This window comes from Lytechinus variegatus, chromosome 12 (genome assembly GCF_018143015.1).
Source record: "Lytechinus variegatus isolate NC3 chromosome 12, Lvar_3.0, whole genome shotgun sequence".
NCBI classification, from domain to species: domain Eukaryota; kingdom Metazoa; phylum Echinodermata; class Echinoidea; order Temnopleuroida; family Toxopneustidae; genus Lytechinus; species Lytechinus variegatus.
In genome coordinates this window covers 10921104-10947625 of record NC_054751.1, presented here as the reverse complement: position 1 = coordinate 10947625, position 26522 = coordinate 10921104, and the positions used below count along the sequence as shown (strand labels likewise).

Sequence of the window (26522 nt, the reverse complement as noted above, 5' to 3'; positions counted from 1 at the left end):
CAAAGTATCATTCCAAGCAGAATAATATTTGGGATATGTCAAATTGAGATCTTTACTGTACATTCAAAAGAAACATATATTCCTATCAAATATATTGATGATGATAGTGAGGAATGTGTAGCATGCAAAAGAAAATACATTGGATCAGTTAATTTGAGTTAATTAAAATCTGCCAATTACTTCTTTGTTTTGTATTATACATATTCCACTGTGACCTCAACTGAGCAAAAGTCATTTAAAAATGATAGAATTTATTCTTTGTAGCATCATATGTTGCCTGCAACAAGGCCACAACCTCATTCAATAAATCAATCAATTCCATTAATAATTAAACAAATAATACATTCTCAGAAACAAAAATATGGCCAAGACCTGGGGAAGACAAAGCTTTAGAGTTTGAACATTTAAATCAATAACAGATAAATAAATTTTGATTGAAGAAAAAAGTACATATTTTACAAAAAAAATATTCTTTTTATTTTCATGGCAGTTATGAGACAAATTGAAAAGGTTCTACAGAACAAATATTTAAATTCTAATTCCTCCTGACTTCCAAAGGAAAACTTAATAAGTTGAATACAAACTGAGAAAAAATTCCACCATTCCGAATATCTATTACACTTTCTCTTCAAATTGTGATCATAATGGAAGAAAAGTTAGATTTTTTCTTAAGGGCTGTTATTTCTACTCCTATTGATTCTAATCATGTTTACTATTTAACCTAAAATTTCATTTTTTATGAAACAGATGAGGGCTACTGAAACATGCATATAGCGGTGTGTATTTTTTTTTGGGGGGGTGGGGGTGAATCACCCCTAACCTCCATATTTTTTTTCCATTCCATCTTATTTATCACTTTTAGCACTAAAGAATATTTATAACCAACAAACATTTAGAAAAAAGAAAACATCTGAATACAAGGTGTATATGTAAATGAAAAAAAAATATTCAGCTAGCTTTTTAACACTCATACTAGTAATAGTCTAGTAAAAAAAAAGACAGGAGGCTTCAAATAAAAATATTTCAAATATCTAATGGTAGTTACCCTTCAGCATAACATCAGCACAGAAAAAAGAGAAAAGGTTTAAAAGATAAATTAATACACTAGAAACTATGTTTGGCATTAAAATGCAAAGAAGTAAACCTAAGCTAGCATCCTGGAAGTCAATGACCAAAACTAATTCAGCAAATGCAGTGTGTAGCACACTTCAAAATGGAAATGTGTGTTTCTTTTATACATAATGAAGCAAGGTGTATTATCAACATGAAAGGAGCATAAACAAATACGACAAATGACGATGTATATTCAATGAAAATGGATGGTGGGGGAGGGAATTAATAATAGTAAAAAAAAAACCCAAAGAGTGGAGTATCATCACATAAATGCGCAAACTATGGGTGCAAGTGTCAACCGAGCTTTAGCTTCTTGATTAGTTTTTTAACTATACATGTACGTGGTTTATCCATGACTATACTTTCAAAAACAAAAAATACCATGGATCTTAATTGTATTTTTCACAATAATATACACACGTAAACTAAATGATAAAGTCTTTCATGTATTTCTTTGAGATATCTGTAATTGTCAAAGATTTTTATTCAATAAATTTTACTTGCACACTGTATAAATATCAGGTCAGGTCAATTTGATAAGGCATCAGCATACAAGTACATGTATTGATCAAACTACAATGTTACACTTATCACTTCCACTAGATTAAAGGTGGTAAAAAAGGAAACATGTGCTAATCTCTTCAGTTTACCCATGTTTAATACTGAACAAGCATTTTAGTTCACCCTTTTACGGAAGGCTAGCTTTCATCTCCTATAATCAATATCAATGGCAACAGATGGTTATGAATCCAATAATTTATTGAAATTCTTTCGTACACATACTTTCTGTTATTCTAAATGGATCGCAAAATCAATTTAAGGGGAGGGGGTTGAATTTTTCACTGCAGGAATTAATTAATCAGAACCTGCTGAGTAAGCTACTAAAATGTACTCTATTAAGATTAGATTAATCCATGCACTAACAATACCAAACAATATATCCTTATGTTAAGTATTTGGTCCAATTTTATAATACAGCAGTCAAGGCCCTTTTCTCTAAATGATCTAATCTAATCTCATCTAGTCACTGAAAAATATCATCTATCCATAAAATACACTATTTTCTTGTGGCATTGTTTCCTCTAGCAATCTTTTTCTTTTGGCAAATTTGACTCAAGATTTGAAGGATCCACAACTATGTACATGTATAAAAAACTGTTTTAAGTACAAAGTGGGAAAATATCTTACAGAGACAGGGAGTTGCAGAATATTGGATCATAATAGTAAGATGGAAATATGAAGTTCAATATGGGCACTGAGTAATGAATGAATAACTATCACCCCACCTCATTCACACTCCCATAGAACATACATTACGCACATTACTTACAATGATAAAATATCTAGAATTAAAGTCGGTTATGTATCAGCCTCAACGCCTTTTTCGAGAGGGTATTTTCGCCACATATAGATTGTCAAATATATACATTTTCTGTGTACAAATAAGTAAAATACATTGCACTTCAATATTTGGATGATGTACATAATGATTAGCAGTATGTCTTTAGAATGACTGTGATAAACCAATCAACAGTGGAGACATATATCAAGTTGACTTGGTATTGCAAACATCTTCTACTTCTGGTAACCCATCAGTTGCTCCTGGGGCAATTGCTCTCATTTCTATGATGTCCATTTTCTATCAGAATATGGATCATGGTGAGTTCCATAGGAGCAATTTTTGCTGGATTCACAGTACTTTCCCATCTCTTTCTATCTATACTTGATTTAGGAAGAGATTCACAATCCGCAAAGGGCTGCCAAGAAGCAGAGAATCCTTCCTTTACAAGATCAAATTTCAATCAAGTTCAATAAATCAAAATCACCAATGCAGTCATATCAGTGGTCAATAGGGCATTGGTCATACCATAAAAAAGAATGCAATGTGTAACTGAAACTGTCCATAGTGTGACCTGGGAAAAAAATGGCTACTAGACATCGGGAAACCTCCAAACGTGTCATCTCGCTGGTGAGCATAAGCAAAAGCTCTTGGCGATTCAAAATCTTTCAGAACCGAGCTGAGCATTCTGTGACACTGTACTTTCCAATCCACAATGGGATACCATGGGTAACTTCCTTTGTCTTCTGAAAGTACTTCACTCTTCCAGATGTTGGTATAGACTGTACGTAATCTATGACAGCTTAGTGAATCCTCAATTAAAACCAGGGTATCCAGGATGCACTCTTAAACATCCACTTTCCAAGAGCACTCTGTGATGTTGACCGATAAACAGCATTTCTCCAGGAATGGTTTATCAAAATGGCAGCAAATGGTTATCGTCAATGACAAAGAGGAAAGTCTTACAATAGTCATCATTTTCAACAATCCTGACTTTGATAGTTATGTACGACATAAATTTGTATCCAGGATCTGCAACAATATCTACCTTTGGCTGACTAGTCAATGTTGAATATGACCACAAGAGTAGAGTTACAAGAAGCAATGTTGACATACATGTACTCCCTATTCCCATCACCTCTGGTAATTATGTAATGAAGTCAAATGTAACATAGTTCATCCTTTGGCAAACTTTGGTTGACTATGATCAGTGTTGACTGTGAAGCGTCAGCTGAATTCTGTCTGGCTTGACTAACTATGGTCGACGTTGAAATGGAGTCACATCCAGTATCGGCAACGATGACTAAGCTTAGTTGACTATGATCCATTCTGACTTGGACTTGCATGTAACATCAGCCTAACTCTGACTAGCTCGAGTGACTAGAGGCAGTGTTGAAATGGGTGCGCATGTAACGCTGGTGACTAACTCTTTCACTGACTAGGGTCAATGTTGAAATGGAGTCACCTGGTACATGTAGCATCTATTACACACTCTAACTGGCTTGGTCTGACCGAAGCGGGGAAGGGGAACAGAATTGGCTGAACATCTAGCACAAAATATCTGAACAGAAAGAAAAGAAATAAGATATGGTAAAAATAAAGACTTTCTTTGTTTAATGTTGGTATTGAAAGCACCATTTTAGATTGGCATCACAACAACAAACCTGAATGAACACACCCACAATATAGATTCAAACCACATTATTGGAAATTCAACACATAATGAAATTTATCCCAAGACCAACTTCATTTCTGGTTTGGTGCTATGCTGATGTGAAAAACAGCCCAACACCATAAGGTCAACACCTTGAAAACATCCATTGTAAATCTATATATTTCTCTATCATACTCAACAAAACAATATTTTGGTCATCAATGAGAACCCTATGACAATATTTGGCATGACAATATTTTACGATGTCAACTAACAACAAGCATACTGGAGACTTTGTCATGTCTTAATCAATTCACAAAATAAGATTCTTCAAAGAGAAGTGACAATGAGAAACTAATGCAGAAGCTTGTGACAGATATTACGATGAAAAAATAATCAGTGGTAATACTTGTGGTGACATTAGCATTGGTGGTAGTACAGTTGAGGCAGTGACAGAGATGGAATTTTTACTGGTGGCGATAAATGGTGTTGGTTTTAAAGGCTACTGTTCTATTTATGTCATATTATGGAAGTTGTATTGGTGATAGTGTAGTCACAGGTGGTGGGGCTGTGGCAGTGTTGTAGTTGTTCCTTTGCTGTGTCAGTTATCATGGCAGTTGTTTTGGGGTAAACTTTGAGAGGTTATTGTTGTGGTGTGGTCAGAGTGATAGCATTTCCTGTCACAGATCATAGTTACTGTGAAGGTGGTTGTTGTGTTAGTAAAGTGATGACTGATATAAATGATAGCTGCATTGTGATTGGTTATAAAATTGCAAAGACTGATATGATTATCAACGTGGTAGGTGTTGAGATGAACTGGGCAACACTCTCCTTACCTGACCGCAATTCCTGCAGTGGTGTTTCCTCCGTAGCACCGTAAAGGAAGATCTACAGGCTAGGCACTCATCACTGGTCTCATCAGGCATCCAGAGCGGAGGGTCTGATCAGGAAAGTAAAACATCCTTGGTAAGGAACATCCTAACCTATCATTTAATAGAGGTGCAGGTACCCAACGCTTAAGCCAGACCTTGCCTCACACTACACCATCAATTGGATTTAGTTACTACAGATAACTTTGCCTAAGAAAGTCAAATCTATGAGGACCATAGAAATCTGTTCTACTTCTGAAATTAGACTTTGGAGAAATTTGACTGAGAAGAGGTATATATAACACATGCACTGCATAACCTGGTCTTAAAAGTTACTTTGACTTTGGTGAATGTTTGAATTAATATAGAAGGTTGACTTATTCAAGTTAACCTGAATTTCGAAATAGATCTATATTTGCTATACAGAGAACCTCAAATATGTTTGTTGATGCTCTCAATAGTCATCCAGATATAGCAAATAGTAATTATAGCACCATAAGCCTTCTTGTTTAAAAAAAAAAGGTCAAAGGTAATTGGCGCCGAATCACAGTCCATCAGAGCAGTGTATAATTTTGATTTGATTTGGCCTTTATTTCAGATATGAGACTAACAATGCACAAAATCAATATGTAGTGCATCCATAGTATTAATTCGAATCTGAATCAGGTAGATATGAATGGTCGAAATACCTAAATTCATCAACATAGTATGAGGCGGCTTAGGAACTTTGTTGGGATTGTATATCATCAGCTGCACCACATTCATCTCAAAGTGACAAACCTATTGCCCAATGACAATACATTACATGATAATCTGATGCATGCATAATTAAAATAATGAGAATTAATCATTTGGTAGTACTTATTGTTCTATGATCATAATCAAATTTTAATGTTAACATGATGAATGATTTACAAATATGCAAAATTGAGACCAATGATGAGAATTATGTACTTAGAGAGATGCTTTATATATTAATGATCTTAATCAAATTAAAATGTTTCCATGGATGAATGCTTTGCAGATGGGTAGCAAAATGCAATATTGTTGAAAACATGCAGCTCAAGTTCTCAAGAGATATACATGTACAACTCACCATCATAATTTGACCTCCTACTCCTGTGGGAGGAGTTACTCCTATGCCTGTGCCTCTCGCGACCCTCTGATCCTGGACCCTGTCTGCTGCCTTCTGCAGTCCGGACTGATCGATGACTTCCACTGCTGCTCCCCGCTCTGTCTGGCCTCATTGATACCACCGAGTTGCTTGCTGAGGTCGGGGGAGAAGCAAACTGTTCGTCAGGGTTAGCAGTTGAGGTTGACGACGTTGGAGATGTAAAGACAGAATCTTCTGTAGCGAGGGGGTTGCAGGCACTCACTTCAAAGACTGTCTTGAGGATGCTACGAAGGTCACTGGCAAAGTTGGTCTGCAGCTGATCAGCAACACCTGTAGGTCAAATGTCAAACAATACGTTAGGAATGGGTGGCAATTTTGGGGGGAAAACAACCTGTTTTAGTCTCAATGACTACATAAATGAAGCCCCTACACCATGTCAAATTTCATGAATGATAATTTAAAAAAAAATGTCAGGTGTTCACAAGAATTATTCAGTGCACAAGGATAATACTGGTCTCTCAACATTTTCTTTGAAAGCTGAATGATGCAGTAATAAATCACGTGGCACAAAAATAGCCAACATGAAGACAAAATAATAGCAAAGTGTGTTTGGAGTTGTCATTTTGACTGTTAGAACTAGCAATTTGATGACACATCCTAGATCTTTAGTTTAATGATCCAATGCTTCTTACCTGCAATGCAGACAAAGAGTCTATGGACTAGATCACTTGAACTCCTGAACTGGGACCTGACCTTCTGCCTCGCAGCCAATTCTGCTGCTTGAATTGCCATTTTGATCTCCTGCTCATCATTGGTCTCAGATATCAGCGAATTTGTGTCACTACTGTTAATGAAAGCAATGAAAGAGATTGGAGGAATGATTTGTGGATTATTTCAAAGCTATTGGTGTAAGTACTGAAGGAAGAATGTTTACAGATAGCTTGTCATGGATGCATGAAATTTGAATAAATAAATATTTTTCCTTTACCAGGCAGATAAGAGCAGACAGATTGAACTGACCATATACATGTATATGTACACTTTTTTATGAGCCTATTTTTATTGTGTAGAGATTAATGGAATGGGATGCAAAATTTCGAACATTACATTTTTCTATTTCAAATACTTTTGAAGCGGCATTGTTCTCTTACCTATCATCAGATTCCCATTTGTAGTCTGTATCCCTGTCTCCATCATCAAAAGCATGTCCAGAGGAACAACAGGATGAACAGCATGAAGAGGAAGAGGAAGGTGAAGAAGACAGATCACTGGAGTCTTCCCCATCTGATCCAGACGTCACCGGAGGGCGAACTATGCCTCTACTACCGGTGACACGGTTCAGGGCACTGGGAAGAGTGTCTCCGGAATGAGAGTGGGGTGTCTGAGGATGTGTTCCAAAAAGCGGCAGTCTGAATGAAGGTTCGCTACGAGAAGGTCTGACAGTCACATGCGTCTGGATGCTAGGGTCAGTAGGGATCTGCACCATGGGGTCAATGGATATGCTTGAATCGCTGTGACGACTCACAACCGCTGGGATTTGGGATGTTGGTTCCACTGGCTCGCCGGATATCCTTTGGGTGGAGTTTCCGACAATTCCTGTCGTATTGAGCTCAGTGCTGGGTTTACCCTTTCCAAACATGGGGAAACTGGTGTTGAAGTCCATGGCTATCCTGGAAGAATTGCTTTGATGGGCACTTTTAAGGGGGTTGTTCTCTTTGGAGATGGGAACAATGAGCTCACTGTGTTGCATCTCAACAATGAGCATGTTATTCTCACTGATATCGCTGAGTTCTTCTTTAGAATTGGCTACTGATCCATGGATAGGACTGGCTGAAGGTGTTGCAATGTCACTCAAAGGGTAAGAAGTCTGCAGTTCTTGCAGGTATAACTCCATCAAATCTCCATTAGGTGCTGAGCCAAGACCACTATCTTCTCGCTTCAACACTCTAGGATTACTCTCAGACAACCCTTCTCTCCTGTTGGGGGAGATGGAGGTATTGTCCGATGCGGCTCTTTCGCGAGACATCCTGCAATGTCTTGAAGTTCTTTTGGACATTCTTGGAGACGAATCAACGCTACGTGATGCAAGACAGGCATCATGAAACTGCCCACTGTCCTCTAACCCTCCATCACTTGGCTGACTTGAATTCCTCCTACACTTCATGCATTCACGGGACTCACCCCCGGCAAAACCATCCAAAGAATCGGGACTCATCCTCGGCGACGTCACCCCCAGTGAATTTCGCGAACACTTCCTGATGCGGACAGCCCTGAACTCTCCTGAGCTCTCAGTATTGACTGCCCCTGGAATGTCCATCGCATCCTCCATGGAACATCGGTGACTGGAATCGCTGGCCTTTCTTCGCACACTCATAACTCTTCCATCTTCTGGCGTGAGTGAAAGCATGCTACTACACATGGTATCACAGTCTGTCACACAGCTACTGCAAGGTGATAGTCTACATGCAGCCTCGTCGTGGTAGTGACTGTCTGTAGTGTGTACGGGTCGGTCACGGAATGAAAGCTGGTCTAGTTCTCGCTCGATGTCTTCCCATGATTCCTTGGAGCTACACAGCCCCCTCTCTAGAAGGTGAAGCTCCTCCTCTGAAAGAGTTTGTAGCAGCTCACTGTACACCATGACAAAGAGAGAAAAGAAAAGTCATTATTTAATGATTATTCTAACACTGTTTCAACATCTTCTAACTACTCATTCTATCATGTCATGGATATGTCTTTTAGACAAAATCCTGACAGACTGGAGAGACAAAGTTCAGCCATATTTTTAATAGCCTACACACATGGTAAGACAAATACTTATATTAATCATTACACTTCAAGTATCAAAAATTTGAAGGAAAAAATTCAAGACATCAAAATGACTTCATTATGATGGCACAAGCTCATTGTGAGGTCATGAATATTCTTGATAATGTCATGATTTTATCTGCAAAACCTGTGCAACCTGTGTCTTTTTCATGCCAACTTTATAGGGGTCTGAATGGACAAGAGTACGCAGACCGAAGACATTTTTTTTACACCTTACATATATCCCATTGACTGTGCACATAGAATGTCGCTGAACATTGTCACATTATGTCTGAACAAGGATTTCAATGCAACCACTTTCACAAACTGCTCTGATAATATAGAGTATGTGAATCAAGTCAAATGTGAACATACCTGATTTTGATAAGAAGATTCTGGAAGGGTCTGAAGAGTTCTGAGATCTGTGAAGCAGGCTTGGCCATGTTGAGGGGACCATCAGAGAACGTCACCAACCCACTGGGGAAGGAAAAAAAGTCAGGAAGCAAGTAAACCAATTTAGTCCTACGTTCAAGAAATCAAGGTTTTGCTGTATACATTTATCTCATTCAATCTTTCTGATGATGACAATGCACTATGAATTAATTCAAAATAAATTTAAATCTTTGATATCTTTTTCTTCTCATGCCATAGAAAGGTATTTGGCACTTTGTATTTCAGGATTAAAACAATCTGTAATTGGTGTATGAATTTGCAAAATGACACTCCGTATTAAGGGTCTATATTAACTGAAGATGAAAATATCACCTAATATGATTGATTTTGAAATGATGATATCATCATTTACCTGACAATGGCAAGCCTTGGTATAGTAAACATCAATCCAGGATCATAATCATCTATCTGATCTTGGGTGAATAACTTCTTAGACAGAGCTCTGCACAGATGGATAGAGGGAGTGGGGAGATGAATGGATAGAGGGAGAGGGGAGAAAAGAGGAAAATAAAGAGATGGACGATAAGGGGAGGATGGAAGAAGAAATGAAGGATTGGTGAATCAACAAATGTAAAATTTCAGAGATAGCAAGACAGGACAGAGAAGTGTAAAACATACATGTAAGGTGCAGATGAAAAAAGAAGAAGAGAGAGAGAGCGAGGGGGGGTGGGTATCATCAGGCCAGAGGAAGGGGGAGTTAAGGGGAAACAGAAAGAGAAGAACAATAATTAATGATAAAATCAAAATCACAATCAAAAGCAATATCATAAACACTGAGCAATACACATTGATCAGTCCAATGTACATTATTGTGTTTAATACCAATACAGTATTGAGATGTATAGTATAGCATATGGATTCATAGTAACATGGATGCATGCATATACTGTAATGCACATGAAGGGTGGCCTTTAAAATTAACATTAATAAATTATGATACTGCCAACAACATGGAACAGTGGTATGACATTATCAATGCTTCCATTACTTTACACTGATATCCTGACTGTAATAATATACACGACAGGGATAATAAGCGGTGCTTTGCGCCAAAGTATGACCTACAAACACAGACCGCATCACTGCTTTAGGTCATTAATATGAGGAAAGGCAGGGTATGGATGAATGCATGGATGGTGATAAAACCCATCTATGTAAGCTTGGTAATGGTCCAAACTGGATTCGGTCTAGCTATTAAAACTAAAAGAGAAAAAGTCTCTTTTTTTTTAATCTCAAAATATCAAGTGTGATTTCTTTTACATCTGGTAATCATGACATATGAAATTACATTTTTTTTATTGTCAAACCATAATCATTAATGGTATATATGCTGCTCAAAGATGTGATGCTCTAATTCAAAGTACACCCTCGCATGAAATAAATAGAGAAAAACAAACAATGACACTGAAAATTTTAATACAAGTTGGATGCATATCAAGAAATTTATCTCTTTCAAAGTTTCACTTTAATGAAGTGTTGCAAAAATTATTTGCAATCAACTGCAAATTTATGTAATGAATACACCTGTACAATTGATCAATTATGAATTCTTGTTTGTGTGAAAAAATAGGTCCTAAAATTTCCTACCTGATTGCAGCAAATGAGCACAAATTTGCAATTAAATGCAAGACTTGTGATACATGTACATGTATATATGTATATTTGATTATTTGGGACTAAAAATTGAGTTGAAATTGATTGTAAATAATTCATTGCATTTTAAAGATATAAAAAACAAATAATTTAATTGGAATCTTCTACCTTATCTAATTTATAAACATTGATAGATTGGAAATGTTAAGATGTACTCTGATTAGTGAAGAAACTTCATATAAATTATTGTAAGTTCCATATATGTGAATTATGAATACCCCAGAGATTTTTTTTTAGAGACAATTCACATGCTATATACAGTGCGTATCAAAAAAAACCGGGACAGATTTGAAAAGTCTAGTAAAATTTTTGTTTGAAATAATGATGTCTATATTTTGGTGTTAATAGATGCTCTGAGGTCTTATCTTTGAAATGCAATTTTAAAAAATAAATTTTATTCATGCTTGAGCGAACACGGGACATTTTTGTTGGAGGTTCAAAAAGAGGCTTGCGCCAGAATTGCAGAATATGTGTAATACAATGATCAGACTTCTTGCTAATCAGGAGACTTCCTCTTGACCTTTTCATTATCTGTGCCATAATTTTCGAATTATGCTCTCAAATTTCATTTACAAAGTTATTTATTTGATTGAATTATTTCGTTTTTCATTTAATCTTCTCTTACCTTTTAATTTTCCTTCATAAGTAACTGAGAAAAGAAGATTTTTTGTCAACCCAAGCAAGAAGATTTGAATGATTAATTGGGAAAACTTGTGATTATTAAAATCGTTTTATTATGTGAAAAAAATAATGTTATGTACCTTTAAAAGACATGAATCTATTTTTCAATGGGTCATTCATTCCTTGACCAAGTTTAATTGCTTGACAGGAAACCAGGAAGGGATTCATGTCTTTCAATGACAATGGTGTATTGAGTCAATTTTGAAGGAGCTTGATATGGCAGATCGGGTAAAATGTATTAAAAAGTTGTGAGCGAGCGAAGTGAACACGCAAATACTTCCACTTTTTTAATTACAATATCAAATTTTGTGATAGATTTTGACATAATATTCAGAAAATAATATCATATTTTACTTTCTATCTGTACTTTTATTTCCTGTCCACTTTTTTTGGTCATGATTTTTTAATGGGGGGGGGGGGGGGAGAGCAACCCAAGCGCCCACCCATCTGTGTGGCTTTGTTCAAAAGGCACCATAATCTTTGTAGCACATAATGAAAAGATTTGAAAAAAAATCCATGCTCTCCCATAATTCGGTTGAAATTTTTTTTTTTAGCTTGAAGAAGGAATATTCAAAGCTAACAGAGAGCATATTAAAAAGAAATAACAGAATAATTCAAGCAAATAAATAGATCTGAAAATGAATTTTGACCGCATGATTTGAAAATTATGGCAAAGATAATGAAAAGGTTAAGAGGAAGTCTGCTAATAAGCAAGAAGTCCGATATCATATTACTCATATTCTGCAATTCTGGCGCAAGCCTCTTTTTGAACCCCCAACAAAAACGTCCCGTGTTCGCTCAAGCATGAACGAAACTATTTTTTTTAATAGCATTTGAAAGACCAGACCTTAGAGCACCTATTAATACCAAAATATAGAAATAATAATTTGAAACTAAAATTTTTTAGACTTTTCAAATCTGTCCCGTTTTTTTTGATACGCACTGTATAGCACATGTCTGTGGCAAGGACAGTAGCAATCAAACACATGGTATATTTTGAAAAAAACACTTCATTGTACGAGCTGCCTGAAACAGTAGTAAGCTCTTCCTTTCAATAACAAAGTCAGAACAAAGTTATCAAGTGATGTCATATTTGTCTAAAAAATATATTCAGTTGTTTGACTGAAGAGGCTGGCTATCGGTCTGTTTTCATTATCTAAAGTTTGACAGAAAACTATGGATTTGGATTTCTGTAAAACAGTAGTACAAATTTATAGACCTATCAACTAGATCAATTTCCTTTGCAGCAAAGATTGAAATGTGCATTAAATTGAAATAGAGGTAAAGTCCACTCTGGTAAAAATAGACCCCATCAAAAACATAATAACAAATGAAATAAATAAATAATAAATGAATAAATAAATAAAAAATAAAATAAAAAAATAAACAAATAAATACATACATGTAAATGAATAAATAAAATAAATACCCCATAAATAAATACACATATAATTAACTAGCTAAATAAATAAATAAATGAATGAATGAATGAATAGATAAATTAGTTAATCAATAATCAATTAATTAAAAATATAATAATCAATTCTGTTAAGATTCAAATACAGGGTAAACTTATATAGCCTACATGTATATATGCTCAGTGGACCAACTTTTTTTTTTTTTTTTTTAATATCACTCATGTCAAAACCTTCACATTCCTAGCTCTTTCTGTGTATTGTACCAGATTCACCTGAACATACACTATACATGTACATGCAATTTTATGTCATAAAAATTCAAGTTGCACAAAGTTATCTCAGCTTCAAACAGACTTCAAAATGAGCAATAAAGTAAAAGTCAGCAAGTACTGTACTCACAATTGAGCACAGTAATGCTATCCAACTAATCAAATGCCCATGCCATAGAGAATTTCTTACATTTGCGCTAATTAAAATGAACTCCAAAACTCAAATGTTTTGTGTTCCTCACAATTACTGATCAGTCTAATGATTACATTTCAGGCTAATGGAAATACATGTATACCTTATGATATTTTAACTGGTTTTGTACTCCAGTACTTTATCAGATTATAACAGCATTGTTACATGGACTTATACCGTGTTTACACATTGACTCGGCTCGAGGGTTGAACACGAGAGCCGTGCTCAACACGGCAATTTTATGCTGTGTAAACGCGATCAGAGTGATCCGCGAGCCGTGTCCAACACGGCTTTATCGATCCTACAAAATCGAAGGTTTCAACCCGCGACCCGAGTCAGACTCGGCAATTTTTTCGTGTGTAAACAGAAAGCCGTGTCGAACTCTCTTGACCTAGGTCACTGCGCGGGCTTTCACTTTTGGCATTGTTGTTGTTCGCACGGACAAGATTCGATTCCGGCGGTGAATTTCCCGCGTTTAATTTGCGACGTCATAATTCTTCTTCCGTTCGAGATCCGCGAGCTGTGTTGAACTCGCCTTTTTATATGTACGTATGAACGCGATCTCTGATCCCTTCTTCGCAGTGTTCAACCCGGCTCGCGGATTCAACACGCGAGCCGAGTCAATGTGTAAACACGGTAACTGTGGGTTTGTGGTTTTGGGGGCTTTAATCAATATCACTGTTGATACTTTTGATCAGGTCTATTATGAATTGCTTCAACCGCAGCAGGCATAGCACTTTTGGCCTGATTCTACTATTAAGTACTACCGGTACTACTATTACATGTACCATCAAATTAATATAAATTAAGAAATGATATTTATATTCGAGTAAGATGATGCTACTATTGATGATGATGATGATTATGATAATGACAGTGACGGTGTTGGTGGTTGTGGTACATGTATGATGATGATGATTGTGATAGTTTAATACTGGGGTAGTGTTTATGATGGTAGTGGTATTGATGAGGAGGAGGAGGATACAGACTTGTATGGCACCATGAGAGTGTAAGAACAAACACCATCCGAAAGGTAAACATGCAACCATCCAGTTGCAAGAGATCATTGTTATATTCCAGCACTCGCATTTACATTACATAGCTTGCCTCCACTTGAGTGCGAGACTCATTTGACTGAACGAAGCAAAGGATGTATTACAATCTAATATTGATGACATTTATACTCTTCATGCATGCCTGGACCATCATGATACATCAAAGCAAGTTAGAGTGACAATGCTTGACAGCCAAATGACAAGCAGTAAAGTTCCCATGACAGTTACATGTACATGTATTTATGTTTTATTTAAATATTGCAAGAGATAATCTTCATTAAACGACTATTTTTAAAACAGTCCCTAAACTTCAAAGGCCACACTACTCACTTGTTATTTACTTTATTTCAAGATCAACAAGAATATCTTAAGTTTTAAATAAAAAAGTTTGAACACTACTTTTTAAATTTAGATAATAAATAGGTTCTTAAAAACACATCTTGACATATAATGCCTCAGTCACATTTGCTCTATGGTGGCCATGCGGCGAGACGAAAACAGCCATTTTATCATTTCTGTAATAGCTACATTGCAGAAAATTCTCTGAATGTCTCGGGTTAATTTTTCAAAATTGAATTAAAATTGGGTTCCGCTTTTAGACTTTAATATGAAAGTTGTTGTTGTGGAGTAGGCGCCTGCATGTATTTCTTGATTTGCCCCTTCAAGTTGAAATAAAATGTTTGACAATGCCATATGAACACAGACAGTGGCACGCCTTGACAGCCATATTGCCAGGTGATAGAGGGAGGATTTCAACAACTTTCAAAGCCGAGATGAGAATGATTAAAGGTCATTCATTAGTATACTATTAGACAGACGAACAGACAAGCAGGCTTTATAGCTAAGTGCATTTGACTTGTGTTTAGTCATACATGAGTGGGTCACAAGCAATGCATTGTTTTCATTTCCACTCTAACAAAAGGGGAAAAAAGTATTAAGTGCATTTGTAAAAAAATGTAAAGTGCAAAGCATGAAGCAAATATATAGGCCTACATACTACAACTGTATGTAGCACAAATGTGTTGAATATAGTGAAACACTATTTAAGTCTAAAAATAAGCCTATATTCTATTCATCTACTATATGCATTTTTTCTGTTTTATCTTATTCATTCAATCAATCATAAATTCATAAATCTACTTTATGGTATGTTTTCTTTTTATTTGTTTCCTTTGTATAATTCAGAAAATTTATACTTGACTCTTAAAAAACATAACACATAATCACATGCGAATCTTCTGATAATATGCCAACATCATAATTTTATGCATAAAAAACATTCACTTCAATACAGACAGGTTTTAAGATCATTCAAAACATTGATTATGACAGTAATACAAAAGCTTGCATCCAAAAAAATTGAGGTTGAACCAACTAGGGGTGCGTTTATTCGACACTTTTTTACCCTAGAATCATGATTAGAATCATGATTCAAATCACGATTCTGCAGAATCACGATTGCGTTTAGTCGAAAGTGGAAATAAACGTCTTTCAAATCACAAACATGAAACACGGAAAAAGGGGCGTTTGGAAAGACGTTTCTGTAGAATCACGAACGAAAAGGGTCGTATAAACGATATCGTGATTTGAATCATGATTCTATGACGTCATTGTGTCGTGCTTCTTCCGGGTTCGACTCAAAGGCGCGCGCTGTGTTTCGTGCAGGTTAATTTTCGTGTAGCAGATTGCCAGTGTACTAGTACCGGTATATGCCAATTGTCATGTGCATTTAGGAATTATCATTCTGTGTATTGTACCCCGGGGTTGTACTGTAGCGTCATTTGTATATTTCACTCAGGGTGACCAGATTTCACAAAATGAAATACGGGACAATTGACAAACGAAGATCACCAAAGAAGCCCACACAGTGTGGGCTTCTGAGAATCCATAGTATAATAATAAGACTTTTGAAAAAAATATAAAGAATTAGAAGGAAAGGTGAACGAAAGAATGAAGGAGAGAAAGAAAAGAGATGATTGGGAAGGAAAGAAAATAAAGGAAAACAGAAAAAATAACAGAAAGTTAGAATAAAAGGATGAAAGAAATAATGAAAGAAATAATAAAAGAGATAAAAAAGGTTTCCGTCATTCTTTGAAATGAATATAGAAAGAAAGAAAGGAAGGAAGGGAAGATTAATAAATGTCTCGCAAAATAAAGGAGACAATTAAAGGGGGAAAGGTGAGAAAAAGAAGGAGGAAAGAAAGAATGAAGGAAATAAACATGTTTCCTTCATTCTTTGAAAGAAAGAAACAAAAGAAAGAAAATAAAAATAAGGGAAAAGAATAAGAAGGGAAAAATGAAGAAAGGAATAAAGAATGGAAGGGAAGAATGAAGGGGAAGAGAACGAAAAAATATAATGGAAGGAGAGAAAGAACGAAAAGAAACAGGAGACGAAGAGAGAAGGAAGCCAAGGTAATTATAAGGAAAGAAAGAATGAAGGAAATAAAAAATTGGATAAAGAAGGAAAGAAAGAAAAATGAACAGAGAGAGAGAGAGAGAGAAAAGAAAATGTCAAGGAAAGAAAGATAGGAAATAAAGATAGATGGAACAAAAAAGGGCAAGCAGAAAGGATAGGGTATATATAAAATAAAGAAAAGGGAAAAGTTCAAACTTCAAGTAAACAAAAAATCCAATCATCTAATAAAAATCATAACTTTATTTGGTGTTTTTTTAATGTATTTTTAAAATTTTAAACATAAAATGTTTTAGAAATGAATAAAATTTCAAAGTGAAACATATTGTCAAACTTAAAAATTAGATGAAACATCGCGGCATCGTGCGCACCAAGACTCAAAACGAAAGCTGAAACAACTAGATCTATGAAAAGCCAATAACATTTTCCTCCGATTACATCTCCAAATCATTAAACTGAGAATCCATAGTATAATTATAAGAATTTCCCGCCGATTTTGTGATTATTTTGGTGGAAAAACTGTTTATCATGTGAGGTGTTTGCACCATTGAGAATTTGCTTCGATCCTCCATGCCTAGCCTAGTAGCCTGCCACACACACAGGCAGGAGGCCAGTTCGTTTGCAATGTATTAGCAAGAAATCATCGCAGAACTTGCAAAGGTTTACAGTTATCGATTTAATTATTGTTGTCCCTGCTTCGTCAGCTGTTGGTTATTTAATGAAAATTCGTCACTTTTAAATGTATTAACTACATTTTGTTCAATATTCTGAAATACGGGACAATCCCGGGAAATACGGGACGTCTGGTCACCCTGATTTCACTGTTTTCATCAATCATGTCTTCAAGTTCCAAAGGCACAAATTGGACTGACGACGAACTCAGGGCTCTGCTTGTGCTTTGGGCTCAGCCTGAAGCACAAGCATCCCTTACCGGGATTCACAGAAATATAAGACGATCTACGAGTCCCTTTCAGCGGCGCTTGCGAGGGAGGGATTTCAACGGAGATGTGGCACCGCCTGTCGAGACAAAATTAACAGAATTCGTGCCCAGTACTACGGCTACCGAACACCATTTTTGATGAACCGACAAGATTGAATACAAGTAAACAAAAACAATACGAGGTACAATACACGGAATTCTGGAAGTAAAAGATTTATTTTTCGGAAGCCGAGTTGCACTTGCACAAACGATCGCGCGTTAGCTCCGGTGGCAGCAAAAATCTAGCAGCCGACGTGAAGTTAGAAACACGCGCGAAAATGTTGACCTATACTTCCTGGGTCAAACTGCGCACTGTGATGCGCACTGGATCGGCCCGAATTCAGGGAGAAACAGCGTTAGAAAGATGGTCGTATAAACGCTGATTCTGTCAGATCGTGATTCATGTTGCTGTTTTGAATCATGATTCAAATCGTGATTCCAATCATGATTCTGGGTTGAGGTCGCATAAACGCAGACTAGGTGACATCTTCAGAATGTGACCCTGTAAGGTCAAGCTTTGAGAGCAACATTTCATGATGCAACAGGTGTGATCTTGATATGTTAAAATTCAAAACTGCATCCAAGACTCTGGGGTCGGGGTATTGAGGGTCATTTAGGGTGTGTTTATGCTCCATTGCGAGGACAGAATCAGCGTTTTCAAACGTCGATTCAAAACGCCGATCGTAAACATGGTTCTGGGAGTGCTGTTTATGCTTAACTTTTCAGAGGCGAAATCACCATCTCCAGCTGGCTTCGCAGGAAAGCAGGTCAAATTGGGCGCGCCTTTTTTGAAAGTTTTTTTCCGAGGGTTGTTATTACGTGGAGATAACATGGAGCAATGCGACTGTATTTGCCCGCGGATTTTCATCTCACCGGAAGCATGTACCAAATGACGTCATTTAAACACGTTTACGATCTTGGTTCTGTTTATACTTCCCCAGAAAGCCTGATTCTGGTCAAACGACGTTTTACAAACGTACCTTTTTGTAAGTTTACGATCGATGTTTGAAACAGCGTTTATATGAAAGTAAGCATGGACGCAACCGTGTTTTGGACTAATCACGTTTGGAAACGCTGATTCTGGCCTGAAAAGTGGAAGCATAAACACGGCCTAAGTTTTAAGATTGTGATCAAAAAGCTTTTTCCAAAGTTGAGCAAGATTTTCCCAACAATTTAGAATATAAACTTTTTAAGTGTGAATCCAAAGCTTATTCTGATGTTGTGAAATATAATCCATTTTGAATGTACATGTACTTGAATTCAGGCAAATTTTCTTTGCCTAATACTGTAGGTCTACTGTGATAGCAAATTTTAATAGCCATCTTCCCATCTCAGCTTGGATTGGAAAATGATAATGAAACTAAGAAACACTCTCAGATTTGAACACTGACAATAGAATGTTTCTTCTATTTTGTAAAGCGGATCTTAATTAGGCTTGGGACTTTCGGGTTTTTTTCTTTTCGGGTACCCGTGGTAATTTTCGGGCGGGTACCCGAAAATCATGTCGCTCGAAATATGACTGGTGGAAAAAACCCATAGGTGACGTCATCAAGCCAATGCGATGGAAGCCAAATTATGAATGAAAATATAGTAAGCATGCGCATTGCAATCCTCCCGTGCGCCACGCAGTATTACATCGAAACAAGTCTGCAATACTCTGTCACCTCGTACCAAAATCGACCTAGAATTCCACTTTTCTATATTTTATATGAATTATAAAAGGTATTCTCAGAGGATCTGTTTTCTCACCGATACCGCACAGGTAAGCAAATTTTTATTACTTCTTGCTTTTCCGTCAAAATCTTACGAAGTAGCGTCGATATTACATCGTGTTCGTAAGTTTGTAGAATCTATCGCTACGTGAACAAAGTCAATTGATTTCCGGGTTTCGGAGCGTCAAATGCGCCAGCCAGCCAATCACCATCGTGTTACCATTTTCAGTTTATGATGAACTGAAAATGATATCAAGACCGTGATTGGCCGGCGCCTCGTATGCTCCGAAACCCGGAAATCAATTGACTTTGTTTACGTAGCGATAGATTCTACAAACTCACAAACACGATGCAACATCGACGCTACTTCGTAAGATTTTGACGGAAAAGCAAGAAGTAATAAAATTTGCTTACTTGCGTGGTATCGGTGACAAAACAGATCCTCTGAGAATACCTTTCATAATTCATATGAAATAAAGGAAAGTAGAATTCTAGGTCGATTTTGGTACGAGGTGACAGAGTATTGCAGACTTGTTTTGATGGAATACTGCGTGGGGCTGAGGCTTGCAATGCGCATGCTTACTAGGCCCGTTTCGGGTACACGTGTACACGCACGGTCAAGTCAGTGCACGTGTACTAAATTCCATCACCGTGTACACGGTAGCATCTGCATAAACAAGCTCACAGCCTCACATTAAATCTTAGTTCTCAGACACTGCACATGTTTTAATTACTAATATGTCAACATATTTTAATTAATCCAGAGTGAGTTCACTTCCAAAATCGCCAATTTAATCCACATTCTTTCTGGAGACTCACGTTTTTGTACCACGAAATCGGCACGAAATGGGTCTGCTCCGGTCTCAAAAGCTCGAAAGTGTTGCTCAATCACACTCAGAGTCAATTTGAGAATCACAAATTGCGATAGCGATCATCGCTACAACTTACGTGTTATACGCTCGCACACAAGCCTACAAACAAACGCTCTTCAAATTGGCAACATAATAATGAAAATTAATCGATAACTTCAGTTACACTTATTCTGCAGCAATCTGTGCATGCATGTACGGTACAGTATACAAAATGCGCATCCACCGAGCGTCGGCGATAGCTAGGGCCCTGCACTGATTTTCTTTTGCATTCTTTATTAATTTAATGCGCTGCTAAGCCGAGTAAACTTTTAATTTGCACCAATTTTTGTGGATTGATACTTCAAACTTCTCAGGTAAGCTTTAAAACCATGACTTAGGCTATATAGACCCCTTTTTATGACATATTGATGCGGGTCTGTGTCGACATGAAAACAGAACTCGCTCTCACAGTGTTTACAACGTGTACACGTGTACACGACCGAAAAACACGCCGTGTACACGTGCATCAAAAATGGACTTTCAAAACGGGCCTAATGTTTACTATATTTTCATTCATAAATTGGCTTGCGTCGCAGTGGCTGGATGACGTCACTGCGCTGCTAAAGAAACATGGCGACGATTGAACGATCTCAACTAGTATATTTATGGATATTTCGAGGGTAATTGGTGAGATTCAAAATGAGACTTGTGTACTTTTGTAATGAGTTTACAATCATGTCTTACACTACGCAATACAAATCAAATGTACGTTTATACTGGTGTGCAATTTTCGGGTATCGGGTATTGACTTTTCTATTGGTTTTAGTCCCAGCCCTAATCTTAATTTTGAGGATTTGAATGGCATTAAATCCAGCTCGTCTCTTTTATACTGGTTTCTACATTTGGCAAGCCATCAGTTTAAATGTAATAGGCCTGCATTGTACATGGCTACATGTGGCTCATTAGTAGTTGAATTGATACTAATTTCATGTAAAATATGTTTGAAATTTAGGACAACTTTGATTTCATTCAAATATTGAGCAAGTTCGTACATGTATAAAGTTTATGTCCTACAAATATGTAAGTTTGCAAGTAGGCTTAAATTGAATCTGCTCCAAACATAACTGTATTTTTCATAATACTGAATGTTTATCTCCAAAACATTTTGGCAAAAAACCTAGCGACAGATCTACTGGCCAGCTATAACAACTTCCATCTCTGGGGGTGTCTTATGATAGAACTTTTCCGCCAATTAAGGGGTCAGTAACCAGTCTATTTTGGGCTGGAAGGAACCTAGGCCAAGGTTACAGTAACTAGTTTTTTATTGGCCCAGGAGTGTCAGTTTTGACCTACTGTATGTATAGTGAGTTTGGAAACTAGAATAAAAGCACCGATATTGTAACTATTTGCAGTCTAGTACCTCTACAGATTTTATCCTCCAAAAATCTACCAAAAGCAAGTCTTTCCCATGCACTACCCAGATTTGGGAAAGCTAATACTACGAAAGCTTTTTCGGCAATGCTACATGTATATAAATTGTGGGCTGTCAAAGCAGCTATTGCAACTGATGAGAAAGATATGTGCAGTACAGTATATCCTGAAATTCATCAATACAAAAGGGACACTTTTGACACTGGGTATGTAGGCCCACAGGTGCAAGTTTCGTGTGCTGTTTAATAGCAAGGACTAAATTCTCACCGCTTATTTAATTATCGAGGACAGTAGGAAATAATCAGCTTTACCTAGGTTGTATTGGGTTTGATGACCCTGCAATGGCTCCAGGGTGGTTAAAAACACAAATTATTGGGTTTTCCTCATAGATTATGGCTTTCTTCATCACATGGTCATATACAAATCATGTGATTTGTCACATGACATACTCTTTTCACAGCCATGTGTTTCCTGTTTTCCTCCTAAATCTACAGATTAACAATGAAATGAAAAGCAGTTGATTAACAAAACTTTCTCAATCAATACTAATAATAATGAGAATTAAACAAAATAATGATAGCGGTAAATTATTCTATACTTATGAGAATTAAATAATAATAATAATAATGAGAATTAAACAAAATAATGATAGCGGTAAATTATTCTATACTTTTGTGACATGTAGGCCTACATGTAGTACACATTAGTAAAGTAGCACAAGTTGAACCAACAACAAAATCATCATCAAGATGATCATTGCTCTCATAAATCGTCATCATCATCATCATCACCATCACCATCACCATCATCATCATCATCATCATCATCATCATCATCATCATCATCACCATCATCATCATCATCATCATCATCATCATCATCATCACCATCACCATCATCATCATCATCACCATAATTGTTATCATCATCATCTTCGTTGTCACTGGTCATCACTATCATCATCGGCATTCTCTTTGTGCTCAATTCTCTCTGTAAAGCCCTGAATTTTTTTATTACTGAACCATTTCCTATTTAATACTCATGTACACCTAGGTGAAGATTGGCAAATGAGGATTACTTTCTGAGAATGTCATAAGAAGTGTCACTGTATGATTTGAACCAACACTATTTTCATCAAACATGGAGATTACCCCTATTTCATGTATTATATCAATCAAAATGTTTTTCAATTCTAAATTTATCAAAGGAAGTTGGCCAAGTCTCATTTCCTTCTTTGATACTGAACACTGTTTGACAAATTAACCACACAAAAATATATAAAACTTTAAATTCCCTGAAAAAAGACAGCTTTTTTTAGCTCCATCAACGACCGAGAGTTAAATGACCACATGCTTATTTTCTTTTTGTGTGCAGAGATTCTATGGAAACCTTGATTTTTGTTGTTTACAGACAAAAATACAGAGGTGAAAACACTTCCAACAGTTCAGGTTACTTCAATGCATTCCACATGGCTCTAGTATACTAACTTAGGCTCGAAAATATTTTATATGGCACTCAATCAACATGATCAATAGGTTGAGTCATTGTACCAATTCTTGAACTTTACAAAAGAATTAAGGAAACAAACTGTGGTATTCCGAAATCCTGAACGACTAATCCCACCACAAACAGTCATAAGTGACTAGATCCAAGTAAAACCACTTTGTGATGTGTCATTTGGCACATCTTTCAGAGCACATGTAAACTGATGTCATTAATCTTCGCAATGCAGTATTTAATGGGTGTGTGCTTTAAAGATACATGTAAATTCCAGTTTTGGTAATGATCTCAAAATGACTTTTTACAGAATCTAATATAATGACCACCCAAGTGTCTGTTTGTATGAATAAAAAATATGTGCCAAAGGATTCTGGAAGAAATTGTGTAATTGCTGAGAAATAAGCAAAATAAGCGCGGATTCGGTCACTTCCGTCGGGTCTTTATCCAGCAATAATAATACACTGTCCAAAGTGTGCCTATCTGTGTTGGTGATTTTCAGTGTGAACATTTTCAGCGTAGATTTTAAGATTTCACAAACTTCAGTTTATGTAACAGTATACCAGATCTAGATCTTCGATGATAAACTGACAATTAAGCCTGGTTTTACAGATTTTCTCATGAAATAAGTGTTTACTGCAACTACTGGTATTTCTCTTTAAGTCAGAATGATAAATCCTCAGACTTTTTAATAGGACTCAAGAGATTCATTTTATTGAACTCAAGAAAGAGGCTTATGGAATTAAGCTCTTGCAAGATACAAAGGGGGAAAAAGACAAAGTTGCAATTCTCCAGGATTTACACATATCAATTACCAGATATTCATTGTTAATATGTCAAGGCAATAGCTATATGTACACCCCACCCCTTCAAAAATGGTAATACTGCAAGAAAATAGGTGTTGAATTGTACTAAATTAATAGAAACAATGATTCATTTTGAAAGGACCTACTTAATACGTGGACCACTTCTGCCCCCCCCCCTCCCCTTGCATATTAATGTCAATCAATAAAATACACGTACATGTACATGTAACTGGCCACAATTCTATCTTTGAATAAAAAAGGAGAAAAAGATGGAGATGTCAGCCCAAACAATTTTATTCAAGAGTCAAGACCGACATTCTTTGCCCAAACTTTCTTTCTTATTCATTCTGATATTTCATTAACTTTTTTCACTCAGTAAAAATTAAGCAATTTATATTCCTAGGCAGATGCAGACAAAACATATGGGAATATTATCTTTTACTATGTCTGGCTTATTCCAGGCTTGCATCCTAATCTTCAAGAACAACATCTGGCTAACAAGTTACCCCTCTGAAAGAATTTTGATTGCGTTGCATAAAACTCATGAAGACAGAAAGCTTGTTTTCGGACTTGCTCAATTTAGCATTTTATCTTGGTGGAAGAGTGTATTGTGTCACTTCACGTTTCGATACAACCCCTTATCAATATCCAGTCAAGAAATCCAAGACACTGTTTACACATACATGTAGACTTGGCTGGGTTCCAGCAACCACTGCAAATATCTTGTCCCTATCAATTATACTGATAACTGATTAAATATGAAAGACAGACCAAAATAGTAAGGGAAGGGATTAAGGGAAGGAGTTATACCTGATAAATGTTAATATCAGATTATAAACACAGCAGATGTCCTACTGAGACTTACTTTCATAATAGATATCAGGGTATATGATTTTAGCTCTAACATACATGTAAATGTTTCAAAAATATAATTCTACATGTATCATAAAAGCTTCATGATTCATAATCACCAGAGAGTATACATATCTCATGAAATTTACAATTTGATTTAAAATGAAACATAACACCAATTAATTATTGTTCCACTGAGTTAAAATTGTAAACACGTACTGCCCGAAATGTGAGGTTGTGAGCACATGATATTTACAATGCACTTGGTTTACATGCAGCTGGGTACATAAAGTGTTGTTTAGGTAGGGTTTATGGATCTAAAACCAGACACACTGTTTCACTTGACATTTTCTGTTTTGAGGGACTAAGGACACTCTGATTTGCAGTCTATAACAGACTTGTATGTTACATGGAGAAAGTTTACGGTTCACCATGTGAAGAAGGGAAGGAAATACAGGCACAAAAATTGAAATGGAAAGACGAAAAGATTTATAGGTTTGTTTGATTTTTTACTGAAAAAATTGCACTGCAGCTCAGCCTACCTACTTGACATCATTTTCTATAAGGTATAGTCCAAAGCATATGATAATAAGTGCTCATACCCATCTTGCAGACTGCTCAGGGTGCTAATCATTATTACCCTACATGTAGCTATGACCTGTCTGCCATTCAGGCACAAACACATTTTTAACAATCAATATTCCTTGAAACAACTACATCAAGATTAAATGCAATACAATGCAAATGAATTTCCTGTGAAATCCAATTATCCCACGGCTAGGATTTGAACCCATGACCTTTCAGGCAAATTAGAACCACTAGACCATGATGCTACCTCTCCTATTGTACATACACGTAAATATATCCTGCATCAAGCTTTCCAAAACTTGGACGGATCCCAAGTTATGATTAAAATTGTCACCGAAAATCTTTAAACAAAAGCAAACTGATAAAGAGTTTAAATATTGAATATGTATCTTGGGCAATTTTTTTACCCGCAAGAACAAAAGCAAATCTCTGGGAAAAAGATCTTGACAGGAAAAGCAAGAAACATGACTAGATTCACACGTTCTGTCTGGCTCTCACGGTAGATACCACGCAGACAGGGCATGCACCTGTTGACACTCTTCACTGCCATTGAGTAAAGTTCATGCACGTATGACTTAGGACGTGAGAAGTGTTGTGGGAGCTAAGTGACGGCAAGCATTTCATGAAAGGACTTGTGGGATGATTTACCTGTTTTAACTGATAGTTACCATAGTAACCGTGCTTCCCATTCAATCAAAATCATGGAAAGTTGTCTGATCTGACAACTTGTCTGACAAGAAATGTAGATGATGAAATGCTCCCCACTTATGGGGTTAG

General features: G+C 36.5%; 1 protein-coding gene across 2 annotated transcripts in view; it reads right to left on the bottom strand.

Moving 5' to 3' along the window:
- Positions 1-466: 466 nt before the first annotated feature.
- The window catches only part of LOC121425035 (lateral signaling target protein 2 homolog), a 59265-nt gene continuing 33209 nt past the window's right edge, over positions 467-26522 (bottom strand). Inside the window, exons 6-12 of one of the 2 annotated variants that reach the window (XM_041620975.1) lie at positions 9700-9789; positions 9270-9371; positions 7241-8716; positions 6782-6933; positions 6072-6419; positions 4943-5046; positions 467-4013 (exon numbers count right to left, since the gene is read on the bottom strand). In XM_041620975.1, the coding sequence (XP_041476909.1) occupies positions 3897-4013; positions 4943-5046; positions 6072-6419; positions 6782-6933; positions 7241-8716; positions 9270-9371; positions 9700-9789 (2389 nt within the window). In that variant the 3' untranslated portion in view covers positions 467-3896. The remainder of the gene's footprint in view (positions 4014-4942; positions 5047-6071; positions 6420-6781; positions 6934-7240; positions 8717-9269; positions 9372-9699; positions 9790-26522) is intronic. The other variant, XM_041620977.1, reaches the window with a different exon arrangement.